Source organism: Papaver somniferum, unplaced genomic scaffold (genome assembly GCF_003573695.1).
Source record: "Papaver somniferum cultivar HN1 unplaced genomic scaffold, ASM357369v1 unplaced-scaffold_21, whole genome shotgun sequence".
NCBI lineage: Eukaryota > Viridiplantae > Streptophyta > Magnoliopsida > Ranunculales > Papaveraceae > Papaver > Papaver somniferum.
This window is the reverse complement of record NW_020631041.1, coordinates 6,407,293-6,422,634: the sequence shown is the minus strand read 5'-3', so window position 1 is coordinate 6,422,634 and position 15,342 is coordinate 6,407,293. Positions and strand designations below refer to the sequence as shown.

General features: G+C 37.0%; 1 protein-coding gene and 1 long non-coding RNA gene across 4 annotated transcripts; both read right to left on the bottom strand.

The window, feature by feature from the left end:
• Positions 1-5,343: 5,343 nt before the first annotated feature.
• On the bottom strand, positions 5,344-7,298 carry LOC113339329. The gene is made up of 4 exons (XM_026584621.1): positions 6,811-7,298; positions 6,278-6,535; positions 5,833-6,118; positions 5,344-5,656 (listed from the first exon to the last, which is right to left on the bottom strand). Exons 1-3 carry the CDS (start codon positions 7,168-7,170, stop codon positions 5,837-5,839), a joined length of 900 nt encoding a protein of 299 aa, XP_026440406.1. The 5' UTR covers positions 7,171-7,298; the 3' UTR covers positions 5,344-5,656; positions 5,833-5,836.
• A 2,141-nt stretch (positions 7,299-9,439) lies between these two features.
• LOC113339840 lies at positions 9,440-14,136 on the bottom strand. 3 transcript variants are annotated; one of them, XR_003355153.1, is made up of 8 exons: positions 13,846-14,136; positions 13,277-13,741; positions 12,922-12,986; positions 12,721-12,834; positions 12,401-12,590; positions 12,129-12,227; positions 11,291-11,400; positions 9,440-11,158 (listed from the first exon to the last, which is right to left on the bottom strand). It is a non-coding gene; the product is annotated as an uncharacterized LOC113339840 (long non-coding RNA). The 3 variants fall into 3 exon arrangements; XR_003355151.1 differs by having other exon boundaries at positions 11,291-12,227; XR_003355152.1 differs by having other exon boundaries at positions 9,440-11,016; positions 11,291-12,227.
• Between the last annotated feature and the right edge of the window lie 1,206 nt (positions 14,137-15,342).

Below are 15,342 nucleotides of genomic sequence, written 5' to 3'. Positions count from 1 at the left end.
TGAGAATTTTGCTGATTGATGGTGTCTCCATGTAATAATGTCTTTCTCATGGTACCTGAGATTTAAAGCTTGGATTTTTTCCTTGTCCTCCGGGTAGAAAAATTGGTTTAGCTTAGCTTGATCTCATCTATTTTGATCCGTAATTAGCTCTTGGACTCTTGTTGGTGCCAGTTCTTGAATGTTGGGGATTTTTTGGATTATACCTTCCTTAGGAATTCATTCGTGTTCCCAGATTTTCACCGAAGCTCCATTTTTGACTTGCCAAATAAAATTACCTTTTATTAACTCTAACCCTTTTAGTATGCTGGTCCAAATCCACGATAAATTAGAAGTTCTGGATTTTTCTAGGGGGTGGGAGTTTGGGAAATATTTTTACTTTAAGAGTCTGACTCATAATTGGTCTTGTTATGTTACCAGCCTACTGGCAAGTTTAGTGAGAAGGTATAAGTTGAATTGATGTGGATTTTTAATTCCTAAACCATCTTGGGAAATGGGTTTGCATATGCTTTTCCACGCCCTTATAAATCCTCCTTGTCTCTTTTGTCCGTCTTTTTTCCACCAGAAGTTTCTCTGAATGCGGTGAAGATGATCAAGAGTTTGTTTTGGTAGAGCTAGGACTTGCATCTGATAAGTTGGATAGGATATAAGGACAAATTTTATCAAAACAGTCCTCCCTGCTTGAGATAACAATTTCGATTTCCAACCTTGTAACGTAGAGTAGTAACGTTGTAACGAAGGCTCAAAATTGGTTTTATTCTTTTTGTCAAAAAAGAGCGGTGTTCCCAGATATCTATCATTTGTAGTCATCAGTGGGACCTTTAGTATCTTGCTATGATTTTTCCATGTTTTGGATGAATTTTTGGACTGAAGTAGACACTGGATTTTTGAAGATTAACCATTTGGCCCGTGATGTTCCCAAATAATTGTAAAACCTCCAATAGGCTAGAGAGAATTTCCATGCAAATTAGGAAAATATACAGTGATAAAGGGTCACCTTGACGTAAGCCCCTAGAATTGTTGAAAGATGGTCCCGGGGAACCATTTAGAAGAATAGAAAAGGAGGTTGTTGAAATGCACTGCATTATGAGTTTATCCAGAATTTCGAGAAGCCAAAGGCAAAGAGGGCTTTTTCAATGAAATTCCATTCGAGTCTATCAAAAGCTTTTGATAGGTCAAGCTTAAGCTCAGGAAACCCTTTTTTTCTTGGAAGTTTTCATCGAGTGGATAAGTTCATGAACGACTATGATGTTATTTGTGATTTGTCGACCAGGGAGAAATGCCGACTGATTAGGGGAAATTATTTTACCTAGGATGGGTTTTAGTCTATTAGCTAAAAATTTTGAGATGAGTTTATAAATGGTATTACTCAGGCTAATAGGTCTGAAATCTCCCGGAGTATGGGGTGTGGAAATTTTTGGGATGAGAGTTATAAAAGAATGATTAAGATCTTTGTCGAGGGTAGGCGATTGAAAGAACTCTTGAACAGTATCAATTATATCGTTTCCCAGAATATCCCAATTGGCTTTAAAAAAACCCGGCTGAAAGCCGTCAGTGCCAGGAGCTCCTCATTGATTCATATTGGAAATGGTGCGCCGCATTTCTTCTTTAGTGGGAATAACCGTCAATGAGGCATTTTCTTCAAAATTGATGCAAGGATTTATGATGGTAGAAAGATCAAAACCAAAGTTGTTGTTTTGAGATGAACCTATTTGTTGGAAATGTTTAAGCAGCAAAGAGTTGATTTGGTCCCTATCAGAAAGCCAAAGCCCAGAAGGTTCTCTAAGGGAATTTATCGCATTGATTCTTTTTCTATTTGAGACGGAGGCATGGAAATATTCAGTGTTTTTTAATCATATTCTTTGAAGAATTTATCCATAGAAAGTTGATGGTAATAATCATTTTTGACTTTGTACCATTTTCCTAACTCCTCTTGAAGACTTTTTAGTTTGTCTATTTGTTTAGCGATATTCCCGGTCCTATGGATGCTGTCTATTCTATTATTTAGGGATTTGATATTTTTGAGGATGTTCTCGAAAATATTTGTGTTCCAATTAGCTAAGTCCGAGGATAAAAGTTTGAGTAGACCAGTGAAAGTATTTACTCCGGAATTGTCGGAATGCAGTTTCCAAGATGCTTCAACCACCTAGTAGAAAGAGTAGAATGAGTTAACCAAGATCTTAGACATCTAAAAGGTTTTTGTAGCCTACAATTCTCAAGGTTTGAATCCAATAAAATTGGCGTATGATCAGAGTCAACTCTCGGAAGATGGATTACCTTAGCGTCCGGAAAATGCTGAGACCATTTGAATGAAGTTAACGCTCTGTCTGTTCTTTCGCTGATATTTGCATCGCCTTTTCTGTTGTTGGACCACGTGAAGGTTGACCCATCATATCCCACATCTATAAGGCCCAAAGAATTAATGGTGTTGACTACGAAGGTTTTGCTGTTGGAACCTGCTTTCTGGGGATAAATTACAATTTTATTTGAAGAATTAACAAGTCCACTAAACTGTTGTGTGATTTCCGTTTCCTTGTCAATAGGCGCACCATGCAAATATATAAACCAAACATAAATACAACAGAAAAAGAAACAAAAATTTATCCAGGCTAGTGAACAAAAATGGCTTTTGTGGGAAGAAAATGAACCAAACATAAATAGACTGATAGAATCTCACTAGACGAAGGCACGAGTCCGTTCTCCAAGAGCTTCCGGGTTTCCAAATGCCACCAACTATTAAAATACGACTTAATAAGGAAATAGGTTAAAGACGCACCGCCTTTGACCGATTTCCTTATTAGCGTGCGTGGGTTTCCACCGATGGAGGCTATCTATATAAAAAAGGGAACACGAACACCAGTTTAGGGTTTAAGGGTTCTCATGCATGGAAAGGAAGCTAGAGAAGAAATCTATAGCAACACCCACAACAACAATACGGAGAAGCTTCAGACGGATATCGTACAGAATATAGTTGATCGATTACCAACCAAGACAGCTTTAGCAGCGAAACAGGTATGCAAAATATGGAGAAATCTCCTCCGTGATAAAACTGATAAAGTAGGTTTCCTTGTCGTTAAACCATACCTTTACGCATATCATGGATATCAGTTTGATCTTATTCATGGGAAGAAGATAAATCGCAATTACTATTATCATATACGTGATGACATGGAAAACTACCGCAATTCGCTTCCAAGGGAACCCTTAGATTATGACATGGTTAGTCACCCATAGATTATAACATGCTTGGTTCATGCAATGGTTTTGTATGTATACAATGTAAACGTAATTGGCCTCTTGGAGAACCTTTCTTAGTTTACAACCCAATCACCGAAGAAGTTATGTATGTTCCTAAAACTAATACATATACAACGGACGATCAGGCATTGAAAATCATAAGTGGGTTTGGTTATTGTCAGTCAAAGAACGAGTACAAGATGTTAGAGCGTACAAGGACTGCGAAGAACGAAGAAATCATGTTCAAGTTTATGCTATTGGTGGTGATAGTGAGTGGAGAAACAAAGCAGAATCCGTCCACGTTCCGGAATTCGGTTCAGGAATAGGTACCTACGCAAATGGAGCTCTTTATTGGCCGGATTTAGTTTTTGGTAAGCACAAGAGAAAATGTTCATCGATCATAGCACATTCCATTTGGAAGATGAGAAGTTCCATTCCTTATTGCATTGCCAGGAGATGTTGAATGTCGCCTCAAGCTGCTGGGAGGGGATAGTCTGTATCTTGCGCATACAATCAATGACAAACACTGCATGGATATTTGGGCATGTAAGAGAAACTACCAACACCCCTAACGGTTGTGACTCGAAAGAAAACTACAAAGACAAGAATTTGTGGAATTGGATCAAGGAGTTTAGGATAGAGTGGGAAGAGAGGTTTTGGGAAGATTTGTTGCGCTTAGAGCCTGTAGCGATTACAAGGTACGATGAAGTTATATTGGTTTGCAATGAAAAGACCCTCTACTGTTATGACCTTAAAACTTGCACAATGAACCAAATTTTGAATGTTTACAACGGGATAATCGTAATTCCTCACGCAAACAGCATCGTTCCAATGGCGAGGTTGGAAGATGGCTTCGAAGATCGTGCCGTCACCTCCAAGACCATATACCAGACAAGAAGGAAAAGACTAAAAAACGGAGAAAAGACCGTATACCAGACAAAAAAGAAAAGATTAAAGAACGGAGAAAGTACGTATACCAGCCAAGAAACAAAAGATTGAAGTCCGGAGAAATACCATATACCAGAAAAGAAATAAAAGAAAAGATTGAAGGATGGAGAACTGAATTTTTGAGTTCTCCGTAGAAGAAGACACAAAAAAGCAAGAAACAAGCATTACAAGTTTTGGAAATAGCTTCGGCTTGTAGAAACAGGTTTCCTGAAGCTAGACTTTCGGATGGTCAGATTTTGGCATCTCTTTTATGAAGTTTTGTTGATGCAATCACACTGCAAGAGTGTTGATGCACATTAAAAACCGAACAAAGAAAAATCCAGAAGTGTTGTACATGAACTAGATTGCAATATCATTTCAAGAATTATAACAGGCTACTAAACTAAACTGCGGTGAAAATAGATGAAACAAGAAATACGTGCAACTTTCTTCAATTGTAAGGAAAAAAATTTAAACACAGTGCAGGTCAGAAAAAGAAACAGATAATACGCAGATGTATAGGCTAGTGAATGAAAATGACGTTGATCAGGAGGGAAAAAGATGAACCAAAAAATAAATAGACTGACAGAATCTCACTAGACAAAGGCATAACTTGTCCGCTCTCCTGCAAGGCCTTCCCAGTTCCAACCATCACCCCATTAATACAACCGCAGTTAAACTCTTCCATTACAAAGAGTTTCCAGATGTTCTAAGTGGTTAGTTCAGATATTGGAAGTCCTTGAAGGAGAGGGAACAACCTATAACCCTTAAAGCACATCTACAACATTACACGTATCTCTAAAACAAATGTAGCTTGATTTTGGAAAGAAAACCAAGATATATATATACATAGAGTCTAAAATAGTTGCAGTATTCTCTACTAGTGCGTGTCTGCTAGTTAGTGGCAAATAAAAATGATTATCCTAGTAAGAATATCTAGTCATGACCTTAATAAGGTTTTTGACAAAGGAAATAAAGCAGCTAAAGCAACTTAATATTCCCAGCCATAAAGATACGCAGATAGACCATATCACACAAGATTTCAGTTGACATTTTTGCTCTTGTTCCTATCCAATGGCATCTATGGCATCTATATCCTATCCGAAGTGGGAAAATCATCTAATCACTTTATTCATTTCAAAATCATATCACAGATTTTTTGTATCAGATCAAAATCCCTCTTACATGATTCCAAGATTAAGCTACAAGAATTATGTTGCCACAAAATAGATAAACTGCATACATATAAATGTTAACAACTGTAATGTTATCGAGTAGAGAAACCTGGATGACGACAAGAAAGTAGTTTGTATCATGTAGAAGACATACAAGTGGTTTATCTAACTTGTTACCAGATACCTGTTGCTCCTGGACAGTTTTAATTCTAGAACTTGCTATCTTTCATTGAGGAAAAAGAAATCCGCAATATTTTATCCTCAACAGCTTCGTCTCTCATTAGCCAAAAGTAGGACCACAGGGATGAGTATAACCGTACCTGTCAGGGTAAAACTTGTGAACGAATGAATGGAAGAAATTGACAACACTAAACACTATGTACCACTAAAATCATACTCGGATTATAAAATTGAGTTCTATTTTGAAACAAATAATACTTGGTATGTGATAGTGAAGTGACCTTTCCAGAGTACTAGTTACAGCGAAGAAAATTACCATCTTATACTTCAGAGCGACTGACGAGAGCATCCTTGTACGAAGTCTGGACTACCGGTGGCTGCGTCGCTTCTTCGGTCTGTATCTTTCTTCTCCTTTGGTCTTCTAGTATAAGAGGAACCTGACCTTCCCTATCCCTGTTGAGTCTCTCTTGAGCCCCGCCACGCAGCTTTTCTAGCCTGACTCCTTCCATTTGTTGCATCTTGAACACTTTGGCTACATTTGTTAATCCTCCAACGAACAAAAATAGACTACCGAATATTCCCAACCAAATCCAACTCTCTCGCTGCACATACAAATGATAAAAACACAACAAGATAAACCCTCAATGTACAAATTGTTATACGGTCAATTATGCATCATCTAGATTTGAAGTTTGGGTATTACTTGAAAAAAAAAAAAAAATTGGTTAACTTTTTGAAATAAGATGAAAAAGTGAACTTACTAGGTAACTCAAGCCGGAGTGAACTGAACCAACCCCATCGATGCTATGCTTGTTGAGAATTGCGCCCACCACGAGCAACAAGCTACCCATTAAGAATGGGACATATACACTCGCTTGCATAATTTGAACATGACCATCTGATCTCTCATAAATTTGGCATGAATTATGAATTGAACCAACCACCCATAAAACCGGACCGGCAATAAGCAAGCTCAAGGCATGCTTTTCGAATCTCGAATAACTATGCCTCTTTTCTTCCTACAGTTCATCAAGACCAATCATTCAAAATAATAATTTTAACAACGTCTACAAATCATCACAGAAAAAAACTACAGATTCAGCCAAATTGAATTCTTTAGTTTCTCATTTTTCCTAAAACAAGCTCTTATTTTTGTTGAAATTCAACTCAAAACCAACTGCCTATGAGTGTATTAACACCAAAATTTGCACTACATTTCGGATTCAAATCAGAATCAGGTCTATCTAGTGTTTAATCAAACCGCTACAAATTGACAACAAATTTAGAAAATTACCTCAATGAAGAAGAAAAGAACACCCAAGAAGAAAACCAAAGAACCCAAAGCCTGGACAATAGGAACAGCAAATTCCACAAGAGCAAGTTGTGTATCAAACCCTAAATACTGTAATCTATAATCAATCCCAGCCATATGTGCAAACAAATCATGTATATTCACCACCAGTATCAACACCAAACCAATAAGTAAAACCACTAATCCAGATTTAGCTATAACTGATGATAACTGAGCAACAAATCCACATAGTAATATCAATGTTGCAAATACATATAAACCAGCATTTATGTATTCAAATCTATTCCTTGTTAATCCACTCCCATATAATCTACATTCTCTTGCTGTTGCTAATTTCACCATTGTTCTTGACAAAACAGAATGAGCTAGATAGATTGGCTGGAAATAATTTTTGCAGTGGAAAGTTTACTTTTCGCAAGATCTGTGTGATTAATTGTGTGTAGGGAGATGTGACAGAGTCTTGGACAGAGAGAGTGTAAATAGGGGGAGTTCTTCAAGGATGTTTGGGGTTTCGACATGTGGGGGTTCTGCATGAGCTCCATGTAATGGTTTTTTTGCACGTCGATTCATGCTTCAGAATATTATTATACGTGGCTTGGGCGCCATCTCGAGGATGCTTATTATATTGTCATCGTCCATTCCCATTATGGGGCACGTTTTTCTTGTACCGGCTTCACTTGCTCCGAGGTGGCCTTTCTGGGATGAACTCAAGATTTTTGGGACATATTCCATGCCGCGAGGCGGATTGTTTAAGCAACAAACATATTTATACAAAACCATATTCAAGTCATCAAAGTCGGTAAATTTTGGGTCTCAATTTTATAGTTTTTGCTTTATACCACCGGTACATTAAGTACAACGAGATCACCCGCACGTGCTTTGCACGTGCTATACAGCCTAGACGTGGATTTTGCTTGTATATATATATATATATATATATATAACCCCTAAACGTAAGTCTTGTTTCTTCTCTCCAATGTCTCCATCTGTCGCCTCCATTACCTTCTTCCTCTCTCCCTGTGCTTTGGCCGTCATCATTTTTTCTCTTTTGATCCATGTGATAGCATGTTATATATCCCCTTCCTATCTTTGTTAAGGAATCAGTCTATGATAACAGAATCATAGTGTCACGTGACTTGTGATATGGCTGCCCTTAGTTTGGTTGGTTAGTGATGAGAATCTCAGGTGCCCTTAATAATTGAGTGTCTGCCTATATAACGGGCAATTGTTGCCTAGTGGATTATGGACATGTGTTTGGCTAGGATCGATTCCTTCCTTGGAGTTTTCTTTCCATCTCCAGTTGCATTTAAGTTGTAAGAAGAACCCTATTTTGGGGTAAGTTATGCATTAATAAAGTTGTAGTTGGCTGCTTCGGCTGAGTTACTTAGATCCCGTTCTATTTCCGTTACAATTCCGTTCATGTCTGATTACTGATTGTACTAGAACAGTACACATAGATTATATTTTTGTTCTATTAGGTACCCATATTTGATGCATCTTGGAATTTATGTTTTGATTGATTGCTCATTGATTTAATTGATTGAAATATAACAAATGTTCAACGATCTGATCTGATCAACAAAGGTGATACTGTACAGAAGAACCGAAGAACAACTCAAAGATTCAGTAGGGAAAAATAGTCTTTAAATATCAAATTACGTTAGTACTCCCTAAATATATTTATGTAATGGCTTTAAAATGAAATGAAGCTAGGGCAAAAGTGGAAATCAAAATTGCAGCTTCACACAGCTACCGTAAGGGTAGTTCCCTTTATATTATATAATAGATTTGGAATGGTTCATAGTTTTGGTCACGAAATACTTTTTCTTTTTGGTTTTTCTTATGCCGTCACATGACATATCGTTTAGACGAGCAGAAGCATCCATGGTGAGCGTTGTCGATATTTGAAACTAGCAACCTCATATTTCGGAAACAAATGTAAAATCGTACCGAAAAACAAGAATGAACGTAGCTTTCCTACGACTTTTAAAAATAAGTATGCTCGTACGGGATCTCAAAATCAGTGTGTGACCAAATTTAATATGAAAACGAGTTCGTGAGCCTATACTCTCATACTGAAGTCGAGTGTGCGTTATTAGCAAGTTGAAACACAATTATGGACATTTAATCGTTAAATTGGTTTATACGAGGGCATGTTACACCAACGGATCCTGCAATTACAATTTGAGTTATGCAAAAAGGGACTGTCTGGTCCCATATTACGAGAGGTAACCCAGCAGACTGGTATCCGCAGAATGATCCGCCAAGCCATTCGCCGCTTGATTTCCTCCCCAATAGTTGTATTGTAAATTGCATTGTGGGGTTTGCCTCATTCGAAGCTTAATTTCAATAACTACAGGAACACTAGATCTAAATGCACGTTTAAAAGAGACGAATGCAAAAAATCATGCAATATTGAAAGTAAAACAACTTGCTGCAATCTACATGACAATGATTATGGGGCTTAGCCGCTTAGAATTATTAATAGAAAACTCATAACCATACAATGAGATCATATTAGAGAGCAAAGCATACATAGATTTTAAAGCAAATACATGATCGACCATGAGCTGCATATCAATCGACCAGGAACTGATATAGTCCGGGATAATCAACATAAAATAAAACCACGATACTTAATCATCACCCTAGCATGCAACTTACACATTAAGACAGGTTCCCCAAAACCAACCATCACACCTTAACCCAGAACAACAATGGTGGAGGATTCCACAAGGTTCTCCGACTTTAATACATGGCTCACATCTCTGTGGATAACCATTGCACACTAAATCATCACAGCAGTAGATCGTGCCACAGAATTCATGGACAGGTCTACATGCTCCTGATGAATCAACAGAGTTAAAGAAAATCGAAAAAATAATAATAGATACAAATAGAACACTCATTACATTCTTTCGGATCTCCATCTGATCTTGTTAATGAAGTGATTTTGTTGAAATGAATATGTAGTTCACTATCATATACCACCATGCATTATACTATATAGAGAAAGTTTGCACTTAGCTGGCTAGGCCTGTTATCGCACGAGCCTTCACATGGATTTGGATCCGAAAGAAGCGCAACATTAGTTATTGGTCAGTTCCGCAAAGCTGGTACTAGTGGACTTGAATTAAGTTCCATTATTATACTCTTCTGTAATATAGAGTGTACTTAAGTAGCATTACACCCTACATAGACGTACAGTACCTTGGTCCAACTGATGTTTGCACAAATAATGCATTGCTTCAATTGGGAACTTCCTAATGGAATGTCACCCAATAAATTAGAAACTAGATTTTGTGCCCGTGCTACGCACCGGGCGTAACGAACTTCTTTTAATGTGTACACCACAGAGCGTGTTCCCGGATACCAACATTGTAGTATTGATTCAGTCACTGTCTATGGGAGTTGAACCCACAACCTCATGGAGTACAACACATACCTGCACCCTGTAGTTTCACACTACTACAGCCATGAGATTAAAACAGAATAACAAACACCTAAAATGATCACCACACCACAAATTCGGTTAATTGCAATATGTATCATTAACATTAACTTTTTAGACTTCCCTTGAGAAGATTGTTGTCCTCAAACAAAACCCAGGGAGGTACATAATGGTCTTGTATGTAAGATCTAAATTCCTGATACAAACACCTTGAGAACATCTATTGTTCTCTACAGATGTTCATTAGAACCAAGTGATAACTAACTTAAATAAAGGTTGCAGGTAAAACAATATCGGGGAAACAGAAGAGAAAACAAATCTGAATGAAGTTTGAAGTTGCAGTCTGGTGTCTTGCCTTTGGGAGCATGTCATTTGTCTAGAATCTGGTCTTTGGGATTAAAGCAAGTCTAACACCTAAGTTCAAAACCGCACACCAGGCACTCATTTTCGGGGGTACCACAGAACACATATCACCAAGATAATATTTAATTTGGTTTGTATATAAAAGGATATACAAATCCTAATGTATATACCTGCGAGGCCAAGTCTTAGGATCAGCTTCAGTGGCTTCAGAATAAATCCACAAAAGCCACATTGGTAGTGGAAGTCTACCGGCGTTGATACCCCACAAAAGCCACTCTGTATCATTTAAGTGAGAAAGAACTTGGAGTTTTAAACTGGGTTGAGTTTCTTGAAAAATCTTCCTGGATTTTTGTTTGGGGCTTGTTCATTGTGACCTAAGATTGAAAAGGAGAAAGAAAGTAGGAGCGAAATTAAATAAAAATGCATTAGCTAAGAAGGCACTAAAGATTTGTTTAGTAATTAACATGGATAAATAGGGGCCACAACAAACCATTGGTAACTGATCATGCTTTGTACCTGCATACATGGAAGTCGATTTATTAAGTTAATTTTTTGACATTCATTACTTCATTAAACAATTAAACACTATTCTTTGGCCATCTGACCGTCTTTCCTAATCATAGACTATACATAAAGCATATTACATACCTTAATTGCATGTTCCCATAAAGAAGCTTGAGAAGAATCTGGACGGACCACAAAATTTTTGTGCTCACTGGAGTAGAACACCACTATTGTTGTGTTCATCATCTCTTTTCCTAATTAGTGAGTGAGTGATCTTCCACAGGTTAATATATTGTGCATAACAATTGTTAACTGATAAATGCTCGACTCCATAAATTGATGGTCATAGAGACTTTCAATTTACTGAATTTATTCTCACTGGAAAATCAGCGATACAGAATCAAGCAAAAAAAATCTACCCCGCGAGTTAGTATTTATTATTATATCTTCCTCAACAACAGGTTCATCAAAGAAGCTGAAGATGAATGAAAACCAAAATTTATTAATGGACCCAAATTTAATGTCAACAAAAGTCAACTGAAAAACGATTATGCGCTCACTTAGTCAGAAAGAAAGAGTACTATTGCTTTGTATTAAAAGAAAAAATAGAGCATGCAAGCATTAGAGGAAGCTTTTCCATTGAAGATGCCGTTTCTTCCCACTATTATACATTTTGATATCCGAATTTGCAAAAACTTGTAGCGTTACTACCAAATAGTGAATGAAAACCTAATTCTTGAATTATATCCTTGCAATTACTACCAAATAGCATCTCGATGGTAGCACATCAAGAAGCTTGCTATATTCTTGAATTATATCCTCGCAAATTTAGAGTTATTCATGCCTTACGGTTGGAAATTGAATCTACTGTATGTTGTGTGATGTTTTAATTGTGAGAATTAATTCTCTTAAGAAAAATAAGAGTACAATGCATAAATATTTTAATGCACAGCAAATTATTACTGAATTAATAGTTTAATACCTTATTCGTTCTTACTTTAGTAGCGAAGCGCAGTGATCAACATTCCAGCAACAAACACCACTGGAGCAGCTCTATCTGTTTGTCTTGCAGCTTCAACAACTGAAATTGGACATATTGCAGGCATTATGATAGGAAATATTAGGGAAAACCTAACAGCAATCTACATGAAAACTTTAGGAATACAAAACTCGGAGCAAATATATACAATCTTTTTCCGTCCACAAAAGTTTAATTAACATCTTAAATAAAGCAAACAAAAAATGGTCAAATACCTAGCACGCATTGGAATCTCCACGAATAATGTCACAAATGATACAATCTTTTTCCTTTTTCTTCTGCTCATTATCAAAAAAGCAATTTGAAGTTCAAATCGATAAAATAGCTGATATTTTTTGTGGACGGAGATGAGAACTTTTTGTGGACAGAGATGAGAACAACGAACTGCTATCCATGAATGCCCGACTGCGAGTTAACAGAGTAAGCCCCAATTTCAGTATATGTGAACCCTAAATGATATAAACACCCAGCTGAAAGAGAGAAAGCTTAAGAATTAAAGTAGAAACAACTTCTTAAACCAAGGAGATCTGATTACCTGTAAAATCAACAGCAACAATAAACTCATGCTTCACTCGCTCTCAACGTAGTCTAATAAAGTATAAAGTGTCTTCTCATTGTAAGTTCCTACAAATATCCGTGACTCCAGCACCTGCAGATAATTATTTGAATTCACGGTGAGCTCAACACGTAAATAGATTGTTGGAAAGTGTGAAACTTTGCACACACAGGTAACTACCTTTGTTTGATTGCGGGAAGATAATTTCAGAAAAATCTATCTTGCTTTCTCGCCGTGGAGATTTTCTGATGAAACGAAAGTAAGTGAAGTTATAATAGTTGTACCGCAGGTGAATGGAAAACATCATAATTATAAGAGCATGATCACCACTGCTATTGGAAGCAAAACACTCAATCACCTAGCAGGTATCCTGCACCATTATTAACACATTGCAGGTTGCCAGTGAGTTTACATTAAGACAGAATTGGTAAACTCCTGCAACCGTGACAAACATACACAGTGAAAAATTAAAATTGGAGACAAACCCAAATATTCTAAAACCCCTCTTCTAACCATTGGTAAACAGCCAACATACCATGGTTAACTTCCAGTAACAGCTTCGTTCAGTGAAAACCAAAAGCTGCAGCTAATCTGGTCGTTCAGGCGTTTAAACAAACAGGTTATATGCATTTCGAGCTGTTGATTGGGAAGACAATGTAGATACTCTTGTTGTTCCTTATTTGTTCTTCTTCCTTGAAAAGACGAATTCGTACACAATCCACATTTCTTAACATTCACAAATTCTCAAACACAACCATTAATCTCATTGATTCATCCCCACATTGATGGCAGCAAACTTGGTTTGTTCTCATTGCAATACTTCACCAAAAACCTATCAAACTTACAGTTACAGCAACAACTTAGCGAAATGTGAGAAGATCAATCCATCATCACTTGAGACCATCCTGAACTTTTAGATTTAGTGTTTCTGATTCTTCCAAACGCCAGCAATTGGCTTTGCAAGTGTTTTCGCTGTTTCCTATAACCAATCTCAGCAGCCCTGCAGATTTCAACAAATCCATTGGCACCAGGACTAACAGGATTATTCATACCTAAAATAAACAATGATGAACATGCCTACAAAGAAATCAAATACACACCCACCTGCAACAAACAAAGCCAGAAGACTTACAAACCCAGATAGTAAATTTTGGGTTTTTCTCGAAAACAAAAATTCAAAATACGGATATTTTTCATCCTGTAGGGGAAATTGAATTGCACCTGAATTACTATTTTGATTTTTCTCAAAAACAACAAATCAAAATTCAAACTATAGGTTTTTTTTCATGTAGAGGAAATTGAATTGTTCCTGTATAATTTGTGTAAAATCTCTTCTTTCGGCTCTGTTGATCATCCACTATCGATAGCAGCAGCAAAATCACTTTCTTCCCTGGTTTCTCCGCTGAAGTGGAATTTTTTTTTTTGGTATCTTAATTGTGCTCGGTGTTAAATTCGGAATGAGAAAAATTTAACGGGAGTATTGTACACTTTAGACAGGGTTACTGTTGGACAGGTAAGTATTGGTGTAAACACCGTGTAAAAAACTTACTTAGTCTTAAACTCTGATAGAAGTATTGTCCACCTACTTTTTTATCGATGTCGTTACTAACGGACGGTTAAGTAATTGATGTAAACAAAGTGTAACCTAATTTTTAATATTCCAACCAATAGAGTTGTGCCAAATGTCATCACCATAGCTTTTACATTAGAAAATACCTATTTCAGCCAATACGAAGAGAGGATTTCATCACCCTTCAATATGAGAGCTTATTTTCTTTTCTGGTCATACTTTCCTGTTTAGGAACTTACGAGTACTTTAGGGTAGGACGCGAAATTTCACACCTTTTAAGTCCTAATGCGGAAGAAATCTCCTATAGCCAGTAACGCAGTAAATCCATCATTTGTTAAGCTCTTTAAGGCACCATTACTACCATCCGCAAACTGAAAAACCAAGCCAAGTGTGCCTTCGAAGACTTGCAGAAGACCCATCGTCTTCAACAACAATATGGTGACTACCCTTCACCAAGATCAGAATAATCTTTGACCACAACCATTACAGATTCCTAAAACACCATTACCAATGCCCAAAAATCAAGGCAGTCAGCAAGATCAGAGTGACCTTTTACCATACCATTAACCCCGAAAAATAGCATTACCAACACCATTGCATATTTCCAATAACACCATTACCAACACTCAACACCCATCAGCATTTTGACCATCGTCAACAATATCAGAATGATCTTTTACCTTAAATAAGGTTAAATTGCGGATGAAGAGAAAATAATTTGCACCCATAATCACCTTGCAACTCTTATAATTGTTGTCGAATTGTGGAATATCTGTTTGCGACACCTATAAGAGTTGTTGAGGCCTCAGTGACCAAAATGGTCGTTGGCAAATTCTTTAGGAACGGATATTACAATAAATAAAGTCTTCTTTGTTTTCCGTAAACAGTTGTATTCGTCGTAAAAAGAAAGATATTTGTTCTACAATTGTTTCGGATCAAATTTCTTATAAATCTTTGTCGACCCTCCTAGAGGTGTAAACTGAGTTGTGCTAGCACAAACAATTCCCATCACAACATGCTAAATTTTGAGC

What these genes read in the sequence shown, in the direction of transcription:
- LOC113339329 (XM_026584621.1), bottom strand. Translation starts at nt 7,170, where the DNA reads ATGGTGAAATTAGCAACAGCAAGAGAATGTAGATTATATGGGAGTGGA. An exon ending in TTCTTTTCTTCTTCATTGAG is followed by an intron (nt 6,536 to 6,810) that starts GTAATTTTCTAA and finishes GATGAACTGTAG; the next exon opens with GAAGAAAAGAGGCATAGTTA. An exon ending in ACTCCGGCTTGAGTTACCTA is followed by an intron (nt 6,119 to 6,277) that starts GTAAGTTCACTT and finishes TTGTATGTGCAG; the next exon opens with CGAGAGAGTTGGATTTGGTT.